Source organism: Poeciliopsis prolifica, unplaced genomic scaffold (genome assembly GCF_027474105.1).
Source record: "Poeciliopsis prolifica strain line A6 unplaced genomic scaffold, Auburn_PproV2 SCAFFOLD010, whole genome shotgun sequence".
Lineage (NCBI taxonomy): Eukaryota > Metazoa > Chordata > Actinopteri > Cyprinodontiformes > Poeciliidae > Poeciliopsis > Poeciliopsis prolifica.
Window position 1 is genome coordinate 200,288 of NW_026562385.1, and position 16,587 is coordinate 216,874.

The following is a 16,587-nucleotide window of genomic DNA, read 5'->3' on the forward strand; positions in this document are numbered from 1 at the left end:
AGTACATTAAACTATAGTGCTTTAGTTTAATGTCTATTGTCCAAATGTATTATTTCAGACACAATGTGTTATGAAAATGCATAAGTTTAATAGTTAAAAGAAAAACAATTTACACAAATGTAAATATTTACAGCAGTATTCACAAATGTATACAGTGTGTTCTTTCACATTTCACAATCAAGGCTGCTTAAGCTCCAACATCTGCAATGTTTATATATGCAGTCCAATTTTAAAGCCAACTTCAAACTGTTCTTCATAAATAAATAGAAAGTTTTTCATTTACAGAAAAATATTTTCCACAATTTTACATATAAAGGCTACAAATGCCTGCAGTCACTCATAGAAAAGAGAACACATTAAAATGTTGAACAAGAGTAATTGTTCCATCAGGCTTGAGCCTAGCACAGCATGGCAGCACCAACAAAGGGCTGACACAGTTAGAGGATGCAGATTGTATGCAAAACGCAAAAGTGCAGGGAATTTTTCCAAAGATATTTCGACTTTCACAGAGTTATTGATGCTAACCAGTTAAGAAGAAGTAGATATAACTTCTTGGTGACAAATGAAGTTTTACTTTGACTTTAAATTTTGCCTGATTTCTTAATCAACTGAGTAAACAATGAAGAAAGGTCAAAGATGCACAAAACCAAAGCAAAAACAATAATCATAACACACTCCTTTCTTACGAAAAACACATCTCTTTCATCTCAGTCCATTTTTACCTTCTCACTCCTTCATTTTGCCTCATCCAGTAAAACAAATAAAGATCTGACATTTTTTCCTTCATCATAAAAGCATGAAACTTCTTCAAGAATAAAATGTGGAGAAGCAAATATGACAATAATATGATATCTTGAGCAGCAGAAGCTATTTTCAACCGGTCCAAGTGTGAATGTGAATTCAGACTGAGCAGATATCCTTAATGTGCTGTTGAAAGGAGTTCTGCTAAGACAGCTTGGTCACTGGTAGCTGGATGTCCCAGCCGTTGTGAGCCACATTCCCATTGTGACTGCTGAGTTTAGGGTTTTTAAGGCTGTAGCGACGCATTTTGGTGTTCTTGTAGTAGATTGAGTAGATGAAGACAAAAATGATGGAGATAGCCACAACTGTGAGAGCCACAAATCCAGCTAGGAGGGGCAGGTAGTCCTCTGAAAGCAGAAAAATATTATAATAATGCAAAAACAAAAACAAAAAACAAACACCAACAAGACTAAAATTCAAGATTTCCTGTTGGCTAAGAGGTTTTAAAAATTTGTTTTTGGCATCAAAACGCATAAACCTTTTTTTTAATCTTGTCAGCACCTAAAGAAAAAAAATCTACATTTACTGATTATGCAAAATAATAAGTTTTTTTGCCATTCGAAACAGATGTTCTAGGTAAGGCTTTTGTTCTGAACACAAAACTGCCTTTGTTCACAATTTATTGCCCATTACTAGTCAGCACAATTTGCCTATTAAGTTCATGTTAATATATTTCAGCTTTTCTTTTTAGATTTTCTGATCATACAAGCCTTTACTGACAAGTAAATCAGATGGGAACTGAGCAGACACCAAATGGTGAAAGACTTGCAGAAACGGGAAATCTTTCTCTAAAGATTTTTATTGGGGATAAAGTCTGGACATTGTGTTGACCAATCAAAGTCATAACTGATTAACATCTCTTCCATAACCACATGAAGTGACAGGGAGAGATTTTTTTTCTGTGTTGAAGCAGAGACACACCTAAAGGTTGCAGGATGAGCCCTTGAGTCCTAGAATTGAAAACCCCTGACCCAGGAGATGGGATGAATATAGTTCGGTTCATTGTCAGCAGCAACATGAAGGCTGACATTCACAAACTAATGCACTAAACATTACCATCGCTGCATCAAACATTAACGCGTCCTGTTCTGACACAGCATGTGATTAGTTTATGGTTTAAAATTTAAAATTACCACTGCAAATCTCTTTAAAGTTCTTTTCCAAAAATGCATTTTCCCCAAAAAGATTTTAGTTACCTTTTAAAATGACTTTGACCTCACGTGTGTCAGTGGCGAGACTGTTTTTAGCGATGCAGATGTAGCTGCCTTCTTCATTTACAGTGAGCGTGCCATTTGACCCAAGAAACGCAGTTTTTGAGGAATAATTCCATGTGATCTTTGGGGCCGGGTTGCCATCAGCCACACAAACAAGCTTCTCTTTATAACCACTGATCACTGGGACCAACTCAGGAAGCTTTGTAGTGTTAATCGTGGGTTTATCTGTTGAGACATAAAGGAGAGAAAATGTGAGATAATGAAACTTATTCCGATAACTTGACTTCAAACTAGTATTTTGACCAATAATTGATGTGACACAATGTCCACCAGTAAAGCCTTTAAACATTAACTGTAATGAAGTAAATTTAGTTCTCACAGAGGACGGTGAGTGTGAATGGATCGGATGTCATAAGTGGAGAAGGCTGAGGTCCTTTGGGTCCCAGGTTCAGTTCAGCTTCACATTTGACCTGGACTCCATGGAGAGTCCTGTTCAGAGTGATGTTCATGGTGCAAACCGCCATTACAGGAAATTTATTCTCAGGAAAGCTGCATTCCGACTTACTGTCTATTCCCACTGAATCTGAGGAATAAAGCAATAACAAAAACACCTAAATCCACAGTGCTATAAAAACGTTCTTGTGCGTTTTTGTTGTTTTCTGTTACACTTAAATGTGTCAGGTCACCAAACAATTTATCTATCATTGATCAAATATAACCTAAACAAATACAATAAACAGTTTTGAGATGTGGATATAATTTTTAAGGAGGGAAAAAAAGCAATTCAAACAAACCTGAGAGTAATGGCCTCCCTGATTAAATCATGAATGAACAGTGGTTAACCATATCGTTAATTCAATTTCACTATATGTGGTCACGATTAATCACATCTCTTCTTTAGGATCAAGAAATCACTCAAACAGAATCTGTCTGATCACATGAACACGATTTCTCGTAATTAGGCCTGTCGCGATAAACGATAAGTCAATTAATCGGACGATAAATTAAAACTATCGACGTCATTTCAATTATCGTCTATATCGATTCTTCCTGCCTTTTTCTCTTACTGTTGATGACACTGAATGAAAAAAGGCTCAACTCCGGTGCTCTCCACTGACCCTCCCTTCCTTACTTCCTTAGTGTAATGCCCAGCGCGCGCTGCACCATCTGATGTCGCGGATTGTCAACCCATTATCAAAACCTGAGACACATTAGCCGACAGAAAGCTGAGCTATAACGGTTCGATCGAACCGTGTTGTGTCCAACAATGGGCACAAAATAATAAGTCCAGTTCACTAACTTTGAAACCAGGAATTAATCAATTCCTTACTATAATCTACCTGTCATGCATGTAGCTAGTGTCAGTCTGACCGAATGAAAATCATTAGAACCTATTTATGTCACGTTAATGAAGAACAGCTGAAAAGTTACCGGGTTTTCTGCTAGAAATTTCGCTCCAACTCCTCCCCTAGTTATTTATATTTTCTTTGCACGAAATGTTGAATAAACATTCATGTTGTTTCCGATGTTTGCTGGACTTCGGGTTGCATCGTGTCAGCAGTTCGGGATTCCCTCCGTGTTTCCCCTCAGAAAGCAGGAGGAGAATCCGCGCTTTCTGATTGGCTACCGATCACATTCAGTAGGCTGCGTCACTCCCCCAGTCTGGATAAATCCTTGATTTAGATCTTCGTTCTACAATCTTAGAACTAAGATTGTCGTTCAGGGTAAAAAATCCTGTAGTTTGAACTATTGCATCAGGCAGTCGGATTCTTCTCTATTTAAATCTAATTATTACTGAAGGGCAATATACTATACAGACTCATAATCTGAACTCTTTTGGTTGAATGCAGTATTTATTTCCACGTTGGCTTTATGTTTAGTTTGTATTCAAGTACATTTATTGTTAATGGAGACTGAGAATCTATTTTATTTTTGGTTTTGGTTGTTTTATTTATTTTGTGTATCAGTCCCAGTGTTAAGTGTCTTTTGAAAGTAAAATGTTTCTATCTTTGGCAGAAAATCACATGTATTATTACGTAATTTCCATTAAATCAATGTAAAAAGGTCTTCAAACAATATTATCGTTTATCGCAATAATTTTTGAGACAATTTATCGCCCAGCAAAATCTGTTATCGTGACAGGCCTACTCGTAATACTGTACTGATCAGTTCATGCAGCATAGTTGAATACTGAAAGTCTTCCTTTCAGTGACCACCGCACTTTCTGCTATAATATAAGGTTCTCTTAAAGTTTTTCCATGTATGTCAATGTCTTGTTTGTGAGATATCTGAAGTTGTGTATCTTATTTTTTACAATAAGATACACAACTTAGGATAGAAATGCATCACAAAATGCATCATAAAATGCAAAAGCAAAACAGGTCAAACACAGGCTTCCCATCTCCCTTTTAAGATATACACACACTTTACACCTGAAGGAACAACAGAAAAAAACAGTTTGTCTGGGAGTTTAATTTTAAGTTGATGATTAATAATTTATCTATTTTTGGAACAACTCATGGTCTTTGGGGGAAAACTGGTGTCTGCATATGCTGTGTTGGTCAAATATTTTCCAAAGTTATGTATACAACAAAACAAAAAAAAAACACTGCCACATCTCACAAATGATAGACAGCAGTTGTTGCCCCCATGGTGGCACAACCAATAATGTTCACGTAGGGCCAATCTGGGCTTTTAATGTTTAATGATTTAAAGCTTTTATGTGTAAGGTAGCAAACACCAGCGTAAGCATTTTTTCAAAATGTGTAATATAAGAGAGAGGAAAGGCCTCGGCATGAGGACTTTCAATAAAAGGTAAGATGTGCTGTTAATTTTGCTGGGATTCACTTTTTGTACCAAAAAACAATAAATAATAATAATAATAAAATAATCCTGTACCAGGCTCAATAGTCTCGTTCCCTCTTTGCCACAACCACCGTACTCTGAGATGTTTTGCTGGAGCCACTTTCTCAATTTTACACTCCAGCATCATGTTACTTCCCTCTTCTGTGGATCCAGAGTTGTTCACAGTTTCATTCACAGAGACATTTTCTGGTTGTTCTGCAGGTGAGATAAATGAAAATAATTAAAAGTCATATAGCCATGAGCAATAGCATCAACAGGACACAAATGAGACCTACTTACTGTAAAGAACGTAGTGTAGAGTTTTGTTACATAATCCTATTCCCAAAAACGATGCATAACAAACAGGACTTGGGTCCCAGTCTTCATGTGTGTTTGGAGTCCAACTCATGTTTCCCTTTTTATTTGCTCCATTTTTCTGTCTGATCAGCCAGTACACGTTGTTATCAGAGTTATTGGTTTGGGCCCGGCAGACCGCAGACTCCGTGCTGCTTTGGTATTGCAACACCATCGTCTCTGGCTGTATTTCAATCGGGCATTCCTGCCTGGCACCTGTGAAAAACAAAGAGGGAACAGGGAATGTTATTTCACTTCAGTGTTCACAGGCATTGTGATACAACAGTATTTCCATGTTGAGTGGCGTAACAAAACAGTGTTGGAAAGCAAAGAGGGCCTTAATACAATGGTGGGTCTGGAAGCAGCAGGAAAGGGCTCAGGAAGGATATCCCCTCCCTAACACTGGAATCTTAAACTGTTCTGTATTGCTAAGTTTAATGCGTCATATTCAAACAATTCACTTGTTTCACACATATGATCATTATGAAGCTTTATTATTGCTTAAATAACAGTTATGATATTGTACATTAAAGAAGCTAAAAAAAAAGTTGTTTCTGATTTTGTACTTGTACTATTTTGACATCAAGTCTGAATATGAACAGCCCTTCCCATCGTATTTATACTTTCCCCCGACAAACTTCTTAATTCACGGCTCTGCTTTTTGAATCTGCCATCTAAACGCGGAGGCAACATTCATTTAGCAACAGGCAACGAGACATTTTTACCCGGACACAAAAAGAAAACATGACGTCTGAAGTGTTCACATTAAGAGCCACAACTTACTGGAGTCTGTCCCGTTAGAAAGCGTCACCAGCTGTAAATTCAAAAGCACCAACAGCAGGCGAGGGCGGCTCAAATTCTCCATTGGAATTCAATTCAAGAGGTAATTTCTCCAGCTTTCCCTGATCTGAAGCTCCTCTGGAGTTTCTCCCGCTTCACCTCAGCTGCACGGAAACAGCCAGGGGCGGACTGAATGGAAGTATGTGGACTTTCTTTCTTTCTTTTTTTTTTTTTAAAGCAACAAGCTAAGCTAAGCTACCGTTACAGGCTCCAAGCTGCTCCTCATCGGGCGGAGAGGAAGACCGCCCCCCCCCCCGGAACACTGGGCACAGAGTCACCGCGTGCCCACACACTCCCACCAGACTATAAATGTAGCAGCTGAGCAGCAACAAGCTGCAGATAAACTACCAGAGGAAAGAAACAAGCCACGGAACAAAGCCTTGATGATTCAAAGTGACTAATCTGGAATATTTAAATAAACTTCCCTGGAAAATATTTCAAGAACTGCCGCAATTATATATTATATTATATTATATTATATTATATTATATTATATTATATTATATTATATTATACATATTAGTGAGCTAAAGACATTAGTGAGCAGACATTTAAATATAAAAACATAAAAATATTTTTTTTTTCAAAATGCAGTCTTTGTCAGCTGCCTCAAGAGAGATGTTTGAATAGAGGTCACCATACATATAAAACTTAATAAAAAAAAACAAACAAGCATTAGATTAGATTAGATTAAATAATTATTTATGAATATTATGCTGATTATTTCTAAAAACATTTATGAAATGCAGCCATGGCTACAAACAAATGTTTTAAAGTAAAGCAAATTCATCTATTTGACTGGCCCAGTCAAAGTCCAGACCAGGGACACTATAGTAAGATTTCAAAAATGTAGTTTTTGCGTATTATTTGTGGTGACTGAATTGAAATGCAAACTTTTAAGTTTTGTTTGTAAAGAATTTTGCAGCATTTGAAGTTGATCTAAGACACAAACTAAAGAAAGCCCCATAAATACACTGACTTTTGTGAAACAAAAAAAAGTATGAACATCTTAGCAATGTATAAGGTGAAAGCCATTATGTTCTTAAGGACATTAAAGAGATTTTTAGAAAATGCTCCAGATGTTTATGTACAAAGTTTATTCCTTCAAATTGGAATATAAAACATTGTAACTAACAAGTCACATTAAAATAAATAATTTGACTATTCTCTCTGCTACATGCATCAGTCCCCTTCATTGAATTGGACCTACCTACCTTTGACAGTGACTCTGACTGTTTTGGAGACATTTCCTCTCTCATTCCAAGCATGGCAAGTGTAGGAACCAATGTTGAATCCAGTGGCATTGTTGATGATCAGGCGAGATATTCCATCTTCTGTTCTCTCGTTCACATTGTGAGTCCTGTAGTAAATCCAGGAGTAGTTGGGGCGTGGGTTACCTACAGAAGAGCACTTCAGTCCCAAATCTTCCCCAACCTCAATTTCTGAATCTTCAAGCTCCACTATTTGCGATGGCGGGTCTACAGAAAAACAATTGGCCATGTATACGTTTTAGGAAAGCAAGCACACATGTGTATTTTACCTAAACAAATTATGAAGTGCTTACAATGAACAACAATGTCTACTATGGAGTTGTTAGTTGTCAGATTGTTTGAAACTCTGACGAAGTACTGGCCCGCATCGCTCCTTGTTAGGATGTCTGGAAGTTGGATCTCCTCTTCATCTTTGTACCAGATCTCAGTAGGTTCTGGGAAGCCCTGACTGCATGTGAGGTTGTGTCGAGTGTATTCCAGAATAGTATACGTATGTGAACACATCCACTCTGGTCCATCTGTAATGAAAAACAGAAAACTTGCTTTACACTAAGAACACATCACCTACAAAATGGTTAAAATGTTTGGAGAAGACATTTAACATCTAAGAATTACACTCACAGAACACAAGAAGTTTGACTTTTTTTTCAACTGAGGTAAGTCCTTCTGCTTTGACTTCATATGTTCCCGTGGCATCTCTTCTCAGAGGAAACGCGAGGTTTATGGAATATCCATTTATCAGCCATTTAATATGCGGAGTGGGGTTTCCTATCACTTTACATTTCCCATCCAAAGATTCTCCCTCCTGAACCTCCACGGTGTGACATTCAATCTCAGGTCCAACTAGCATAGAAAAATATAAACAATTTAACATAGGTGTAAGGATAGGAAAATAAGGTGGGTTTTATGAAAGATCCTGTCACATCAGTGAAGTATTCTTGTTGCATTTTGGTTGCTGGGTTTCAAGAATCCAGCATGGAAAGGTGAGTGAAACATCTGAATAGCATGGTGATTATATCATGTTTTGGTCAGGCATTGCTTCAGTACAAATTTAATTCAACACTGATTTTATTTTTATGTAGTTTGGTTTGATGGTAAACAGTCCACAGAAAGACAAATGAAAATGTAAAATACTTTACTTACACAACACTCCAATTCTTAATTCACGTGAAGATACGTTAAATTGTGGACTTTCTGGCCCCAAGTCCATATGTGCTTCGCATCTGATCGTGGTTCGGTCATCCTGTCTTGTTGGTGTAAAACGAAAGATGGACGTCTGGTTTGTGGGTTGCTTTGTGCTATTTGTAAGATTCTCACTGTAGATGACCTGGTTTCCCTTGTACCACCTTACGGTGAGATTTTGAACAGGTGCAATATTAAAGATGTTACATGTGAAGCTATACGCTTCATTTTCTATCATTTCTTCAATGGATTCAATGCTGGAGCTGATGCTAATGTTTTCTGGAAATGCTGGAAGAAAGGAAAATGTTCATCAGGAGTTGTTAAAATGTTAAATTGGTCTGTGCTCAATCTGCTAGACCTACTGTAGATAACAAGTTCAAGTCTGGTGGTACATTGATTCTGCGCAGTATTGATGAAGCACATTGGACTATTGTCCCACTGTGTCACACTCTGAACTGTCAGCGTCACATCTCTCTGGTCAGCAAGTAGGCCTGTGCCTCCTTGTGAAGCTTCCCAGCCGAGTCCTTCAACTTCCTCTGCTGATGTTCTGCAAATGACATCAATTGGATCTCCATATTTCACCACAACACGAGGTGGGATCAGCTCAATAGGACAGGAGGCATCTTCACCTGTTACATAAAAGTACAGTGACATATTATCTATTGACATGATCAAGCACAAACCGTCTCTACAATTTTGATTTCTGATTTTAATATTTTTTCAACTGTATTTTTTTTTCAATTGTCCTGAATATTGAGTCCATGGGAGTGCAAACAGAACAGTTATATATTAAAAAATTATATAAAGTTATATATTAAAAGAGAGTTTTTATGCGAAATGACTTGTTCCATGCAGTGATTATTGGGGGGGTTTTTCAACAATTGCTAAAAAAATATTTAAAACATGTACTTTTCAAGCTTGTGTGTCAAATGCATAGAGGGTTTTTTCTTTTAGCAGAAAAATAAATTTTAAAAAATTGCCTGACATGAGACAACAGCCAAGGGTTTTCTGGAGTCCAAAAATGATCCAAAGTAAACAAGATAGCATTCCTGCCACCAACATGTTATACTCTAAACAAAAACAATGAAAAAGGTTTGATTTTACTGGCATGAGTGATAAAAAAAAATGAAGAAATAAGGTTTAGAAAATTTGCTGCACGTCTGATAATGTGCCCTCCCTAAAACAAATGTAATGTTGTTGCTCCAACAGATCCAACAATGAAAGTGACATCATAAACTCGACAAAAGCAAAAGCAAAAGGTTAGTTGCTGAATTTTACATCCACAAAAAAATTCATTTAATTTTAGTTACATCTTTTTATTTCTTATGTTTTGGAATACGTGTGAATTTTTCAGAGCTGTAACACTTTTGGAGCTCTGCAGTTGGAGAGAGAAGAAAGAGCAGTGTGGCCTCATGTCTGAGTAATTCTGACACAAATTCAAATACCAAGCTTAAAATGAAGCCAGTTGTTAGTAATCAAAGTGTTGCAGAGTCAGACTTATTGGTACTGATCATTTGTGGGTTTGGTTTAAAACTTGATAAAACTTGACCTACTCCCAATGTTATTTAGTGATTTAGTTTAATTTTGTCAAACTTACTACACCGAATCTGCTCTGATAGTTTCAAAGGGCTTACTCAGCCATTGCTTCTGAATCAGAGCTGTTTTAAGACTTGCTATTGTCCACATTTTCAACAGTCTTAACTATCAGAAACTAAACTTTTTTTCTTTCTGCTGTAGGACAAGTCTCTGTTATCTCATTATATTCTGCTCTCTTTTAGATAAAACAAAGTTCTGCAGATTCATCTGGTTTTACATTCCACATTTTTAGTTCAAAGATAGTTCAGGTATTTGGCAAAGCAATAACCAGTGTGTTTTTTATACAGATTAAATAGTTTTGGTTAAAACATTAGTGGTGAATGATCCAACACTGTTTGACCAAAAATGTCATCACACAGACTACATTTTAGTTCATTCAACAACAACAACAAAAATTAGTGAATGTAAAGCCTACCTGGAATAAGAAGCAACCCCACAAATAGTGTAACAAATAATATCCACTCAGTCATTGGGGGTTTTGTTTCTTGTCTGTTGCGAACAATATGTCTTCTGTGGCTTGTTCCAGCTCTGCTCTGCTTCTCTTGTGGGGTAGTGCTGTGCTAACTTACTTGGAGACCAGTGGTTTTACACATAGAAAGAGGGAGGGGGAAAAATTCCGCCAGCTCTGATTCTCATATGACACACACACACGCGCACAACAAACCCTTGTTTGTGTGTGAACAAGGACACAGACTCAGAGTCCGGTGCTTTTAATATACTACTTTCAGTTTACACTTATCTTTGTAGAGCTGAAAATGTCTGCAGTGGGATATTATTTCTCTCTTGTGGATGTTTGACACTTTTAAAAAGTTGCGAATGTAGCTAATGTCCTTAGTAGATTCTGACTGTGTGTTTTTTTTTTTTTTTTGGGTTGTTTATGGGATCTTAACTGTTTTTGAGTGTGTAGATTCATACAAGCTTTCACTGAGAATTGGAACAATTAGCCACATTTTATCTAACAACTGTCAAATGTGAGCTGACCTTAATTCTGGTGAGATTTAGACCTGGTTGAAGCGTTCTTATTTGGGTTAGTGTGCCTGACCTGATTCTGCAGTGTCAGTCATACCTCGCTTGGGGCTGTAGCATTTATTCCAGCTTGCTTGTTTTCCATGGTACTTTGTATCAGACAAGCTTACTCTCCTTCCTTTTGCCACTTTCAAATTTCATAATATCATTTTAAAAGGTTGTGTACATAATGTGAAATGGTTTTTTTTTGTATGTTTTTGTAATTTCAAACCAAATTATCGGTTTTGTTTTTTCACAAAGAACAGCAAGCTCCTGCTAAATAGCAACCTACATAGGCCCAGAAAAATAAGCATTAACTCCATGCTTTTTCCTCATTAAATTTGTTTCTAGTGGGCATATTAACATTAAATTTAGACCAGATGTCAGTAAAAACCTAAGTAGTCCTCTCATATAAACAGCTCTATAAATGTTGTGTAATAAAGCAGAATAACACATGAAGTAGATATTAACAATATGAAGAAAAAAAAAAACAAGTACAAAGACAATTAAAGCCATGGCTAAATCAGCACCACTGAAGAAATCTACCAGTATTTTCTTTATAAAATTCTGAACATTAAGCAAGGGCGGATTTTTAAGAGAATGATGCCAAAGACCTGGCCAAGAAAAACAATTGATTAGTTTCAGAGGAAGACCAATCAGTCTTCTCCTTGAATCTGGGGGAAATTCAGTGGAAAGAACTGAAGATTAGTGTAAATAGAAAAAAAAAGAACTGGAAAAGACATGAGAGTAGTTTTTCTATTCAATTCACATTTCACAGCTGCCATAAACACAAATAGTTGTAGATATGGACTAAATAGATACAAGGTGCAAGACATTTGTATTACTTGAATGCTCACAAACACTGTTATAACTTTCCTATATCATTCAACTGAGAGTATTTCTTCTGGATATAAACAACAGAATTTAAAATCTGTTTTATTTAATGCACGGTAAAGTTTTGAAATAGTTGGGTCAGACTGACACGTTGGGGAATGATTGCTTTTTATCTACCTCGTAATCTCCTGAACAGTGACAGTAGTTTGAAGCCTTTTATGAAAACTATTTCAGTGCCCATGCATCCGAAAGTCATCAACACGCTGATTCACTCCCACACATCCAGCTTTTGACTTCTACTGTTCACCAATCTTTCTAATTTCTAAGTAGTTTGAATGAAATAGTCATGGTTGCATTATCCTATTGTATGTCATCAGAAGGCATAAATCACACATGTAAGACTAAGACTGGACTTTCCACACTTTCCCCTTCAGAATCACACCCTGCCCTTGTAGTTTCATAAGTCGGACTTTCCAAATTTCCTTGGAATGATTACAGATTTGCTTCCTTTTCCTGATGGAATGAGTGCAGGAATATTAATGTGGAGTCAGTTCATGGCTGTTTGGTTTACAATACTATTCTTCAGTACAATGATTAAAAATCTGGGAACCAAAAGAGTGTCAGGAAAAGAAAGCATCAGATGCAAGCATATACTCCCTAAGCTCCTGTCAGCCTCAGAGAGAATGGGCAGATCCCAGAAAAATGTGTTTTTAGTTAATACAGGGGGTGGGAGTGTACACAGAATAAACACCCATACACAGCAAGTTCTCTGACTTGCTGTGTTTTCTAAAGATAGCTAAACATTTTTACTGAAGTCGTGAATGATAGTATTAAAGGGAGGTTTTGAAAGACAAACAGAAGGCTTCACAAAGGGAAATTAAGATTTAGATTCCAGTCATGTCTCCAAGGAAGGAACTGCATGCATTAATCTCTCCTCCCCACACCAGGATGTTTAGAATATCAGGCTCCGAGGGTTGGGAGAGAAAACACAATCTGCTTTTATTACCTACATGCCAAGCTTTCATCTCTACACAGGGAATTTGTTATTGAGCAATGACACAGGAATGATAATTAAGGAAGGAACCGACAAACACAGCATCATTATACAAAGTGGGTTTCAGTTTCTCTCATCAAACCGTCACATCTTATCATGAACAAAGATTCTCAATATAAACTTTGCGAAAAGGATGATATTGGATAAATATTTGACCTGGAAATGTCTTGAAAATGACAGTTGAGGTTGATATAATCTTTCCTCACTTCAAAATACTTTGATTTTATATGGTTATGACAATGTTCTTTTCTCAACAGGAATTTTGTAGGTTAATTGTGTTTTTGTTGTTGTTTCTTCAACATGCAACAAAGACGACATCAAAAATTTGTATTTCTTTTATTACAGTAACATTGATTATCCATAAAATAAATTTGACTCCCCTACTCAAAGACATATTTATTTATTTTTGCCTTCTAAGGGCTCAGAAAAGAGAAGTAACAAAGACCCCGCTCTTATCCCCAGACTATTTTGATATGAAAAACTGGAAGCAAGTGAGCCAATATCAAAGAGAACAAGGAAGAGAATCATGAGGCAGTTAGGAAAATACCTCCAGCTTTAGTTTATCTTTTGTGTCAGCAGCTCTGACATTTTAAGTGAATGTTTTGTTTTGTTTTGTTTTTGTAAACCCACCAGCGTGCCAGTGGCCTGGTAAAAAGACGGATGTGGCTGTAAAAGTAGGATCACAATGATCTCTCAAAAAATCCTGTGAAAGAGAGAAAATATCTGGGAAACCTACACAATGGAGACACAAGAAAAAACACTTATTAAGCACAAAAGTGCAAATACAGAGCCAGTGACGAATGACTTGTTGCGCAAAGGTGACTGAGTGACCTTGTGCTTTCAGAGAAAATCTTACATCAGAGTTGGAGACCAGATGTTTTCTTCTCACTGTAAATCTCATCCAGCTGAGTAGAAACTCTGCATTCAACAACTTAATTACAAAAAAAAAAGATTAAAGGAGAGACATTCAAGATGCAACAATGTCAGTGTTGTTCGTTTACTGAATGCTAGCTGTAATGCGATCATGCAAAATGCATGAGGCAAACAGACGTCCTTCTGTTTCCACATTCTTTGTGTCTCTGCTGGCATTTTGAAGCCTTTAGCTTCATCGTTTTAAGGAAAACTGACACCAGTATCAGAATGTCTGAGAGACTCTTCAGCTTGAATTATTTTTCCCCAGTAAAATTCCCTCTGAAAACATGCAGGAATGCCAAAGCAGTGCAGAGGCCTAAACGTGTGTTTCAACAAGCTGCTTCACATTAGAAACAAAAGTATTTGTTAGAATACATGTTGGATGCACTTTCCCTGGTGACCTCACACAACACCAATTCTGCTATGAAAGAGAAAGTGGAGCATGTCTCAGTGTTAAATTCCAGTCAAAGGAGTTGTTCTTTCCTGGGAAATTTACAATGAACTGTTAAGTATCCTGTGTTATTAACAGGATACACCAATTACTCAACCGGCTTTTAAAAATTCCCAGAAATTAAAGCAATGTCCTGGAGTTGCATGAGTGCTGACATTCTGTAAAGGATTCTAATTTAATAAATCATCATCATCATCATCATCATCATCATCATCATCATCATCATCATAAAAAGCCAGTACACTCTCAAATATTTACTTTGTAGTAGTATGATAAACCATAAATTTTGTGCTTCATAATAAACAAAGACTAAAGATCAAGCTAATTCTTTTGCTTTGAGGGTACTCACTTCCAAACTGATGGGTTAGTTTTCATTTGGGAAAACCTCCTCGTTTTATTTAATAAAATGTGACTGTACAGTTACAGTTTAGCCCAAAATTATTCATACTTAGAAGACCTGGAGCTCATCACCAAGAATAAAGATACCATGGAAATCCTGCGAAGTGCTGATCAGCAAACATTGGGAGGGTTTGATGCCAAAACATTTTTCCATTAAAAAGCAAGATGTATATAAGATCGTTTTTAATGTACTTTTTATATTATTTATTATCTCTTGAGAGATGCCTGTCTCGTTTTATATCGGAAAACAGTTTCTTGGTTGAAATTTTTATCTGAATCTGCCTGAGGTATTTAAATGTAACTTGTGAGTCCTTTATTAAGCAGAACTGTAATGTTCTAGTAATTCTTCAAGTAGAAGCATTTGTTGTAGTATTTGTAAATTAAACAACAGAAAATTAGTTTCCAAGTGGCACTTTGCTTTTTACTGATTACGAGTGGTGGAAAAAGTTATTGTTTGCAACTGAAATGTTGAGCCAAGATGCAAAAAAAAAAAAAAAACTATAATAGTTCACAGACGTTCCATTCTAAATTGATAAATTTGCATATATACGCATAAACCTGCAATATATATGTCCTACTTAAATATACTTTAACATCATTGCAGTTACTAGATTCACCATGAAAGATGATAAAAGGGAGACAAGAAACATGTCCATTGCATTTAGGAAACATGTTTTAAAAAAACATTTTTTGCTAGGCTCAAACTGAGAATAACTTTATCCATATGATGTAAAGCGTGGGGCACACTGCATTACACATAAAGCAAATGGACCGGAGTCCATGCATTCCACAAAGGAACACAAGGTCACATTTGTTTATTAATGATACGAGTGGTGAGGGAAGCAGCCAGATGAATTAGGCAAGGTTGAATAGTTAACTGAAAAGAACCACAGCAACTTACAAATACAATCGAAACCACTAGTAAAGTTTTAACATTCCGCTAAGGTTGAATCTAACTTCATTTTGTAAATCATTGATTACAGACAAAACCAAAGAAAGATTGATAAAAGTAAAAAAAAACAAAAAACATTGTGCTATACATTTTAAAACAGAAGACAATTTTGGACAGTTTTTTTTCCTGAAGCTTTCAGTTTCTTTAAGCATGTTAAATCAATAAATACAAACTGTAAACTAGCTAAAACAAGTCAACTGTGCTAGCTCATTACATAACAGTACTCAGTATTGTCAATTTAGCATCGTTGCAGCCTTGCTGTGAAGTTTATTGAATTCTTCATTGAATTCTGCATTTCACTGTGATAATTTCAATCTGATTTAAATTACATCTCAGAAAATTCATTCTGTATTTTACATGTGCAGCATAGTAAACATAACACATTACTTATGTTTTTATTTTACTTTTATTTCTGGAATCACAACTCTCTTTGTCTTTTCAGATGCATTATTGAGATTTTTAAATTCCAACCTGGGTCTTGCGCAACACCACAAAGCAGTCTGCCTGTTGTCTCCATGTCACAGGAGTTCATCCATTGCATCATAAAGAGTCTTAACATAAATCTCACATATGGTGCCAAAGAGGTTAGTGCTAGCCCTAATAGTGAACTTCAGGCTAATGCATTCAGGAACTACATGCAAGACAGGAAATGACTGATTGACTCTTTGACAAAAGAGACCCCAAAACAATGGAATTGCTGACATGGAAGTTAAAAAAAAGTTTGATGACAAAGGTTCTTATGCAATCAAAAGTTATTCTCGTCATATTACTTTTATTTGATAATCCGGTCTTCTGACTCTACTTTTCATTTCCTCAAATTACTTTACCCAGAATAATTCTGTTGGTCAGCATCTCACTTTACAAAAAACCTACAAAAG

General features: G+C 36.4%; 1 protein-coding gene across 1 annotated transcript; it reads right to left on the bottom strand.

Moving 5' to 3' along the window:
* Nucleotides 1-66: 66 nt before the first annotated feature.
* Nucleotides 67-10,643, bottom strand: LOC129363784 (hemicentin-2-like). Its single transcript, XM_055036073.1, has 11 exons — nucleotides 10,518-10,643; nucleotides 8,869-9,135; nucleotides 8,468-8,794; nucleotides 7,946-8,167; nucleotides 7,618-7,842; nucleotides 7,268-7,531; nucleotides 5,160-5,429; nucleotides 4,914-5,075; nucleotides 2,395-2,598; nucleotides 1,998-2,240; nucleotides 67-1,148 (listed from the first exon to the last, which is right to left on the bottom strand). The coding sequence occupies exons 1-11, from the start codon at nucleotides 10,570-10,572 to the stop codon at nucleotides 946-948; spliced, it is 2,442 nt and encodes an 813-aa protein (XP_054892048.1). The 5' UTR covers nucleotides 10,573-10,643; the 3' UTR covers nucleotides 67-945.
* Between the last annotated feature and the right edge of the window lie 5,944 nt (nucleotides 10,644-16,587).

Bases quoted from the DNA above. Each gene is read 5' to 3' on its own strand.
- LOC129363784 (XM_055036073.1), bottom strand. From the start codon at position 10,572: ATGACTGAGTGGATATTATTTGTTACACTATTTGTGGGGTTGCTTCTT. The intron at 7,532-7,617 runs GTAAGCACTTCA...GTTTTTCTGTAG, and splicing joins AGTAGACATTGTTGTTCATT to ACCCGCCATCGCAAATAGTG. The intron at 1,149-1,997 runs GTAACTAAAATC...TTCTGCTTTCAG, and splicing joins GGTCAAAGTCATTTTAAAAG to AGGACTACCTGCCCCTCCTA.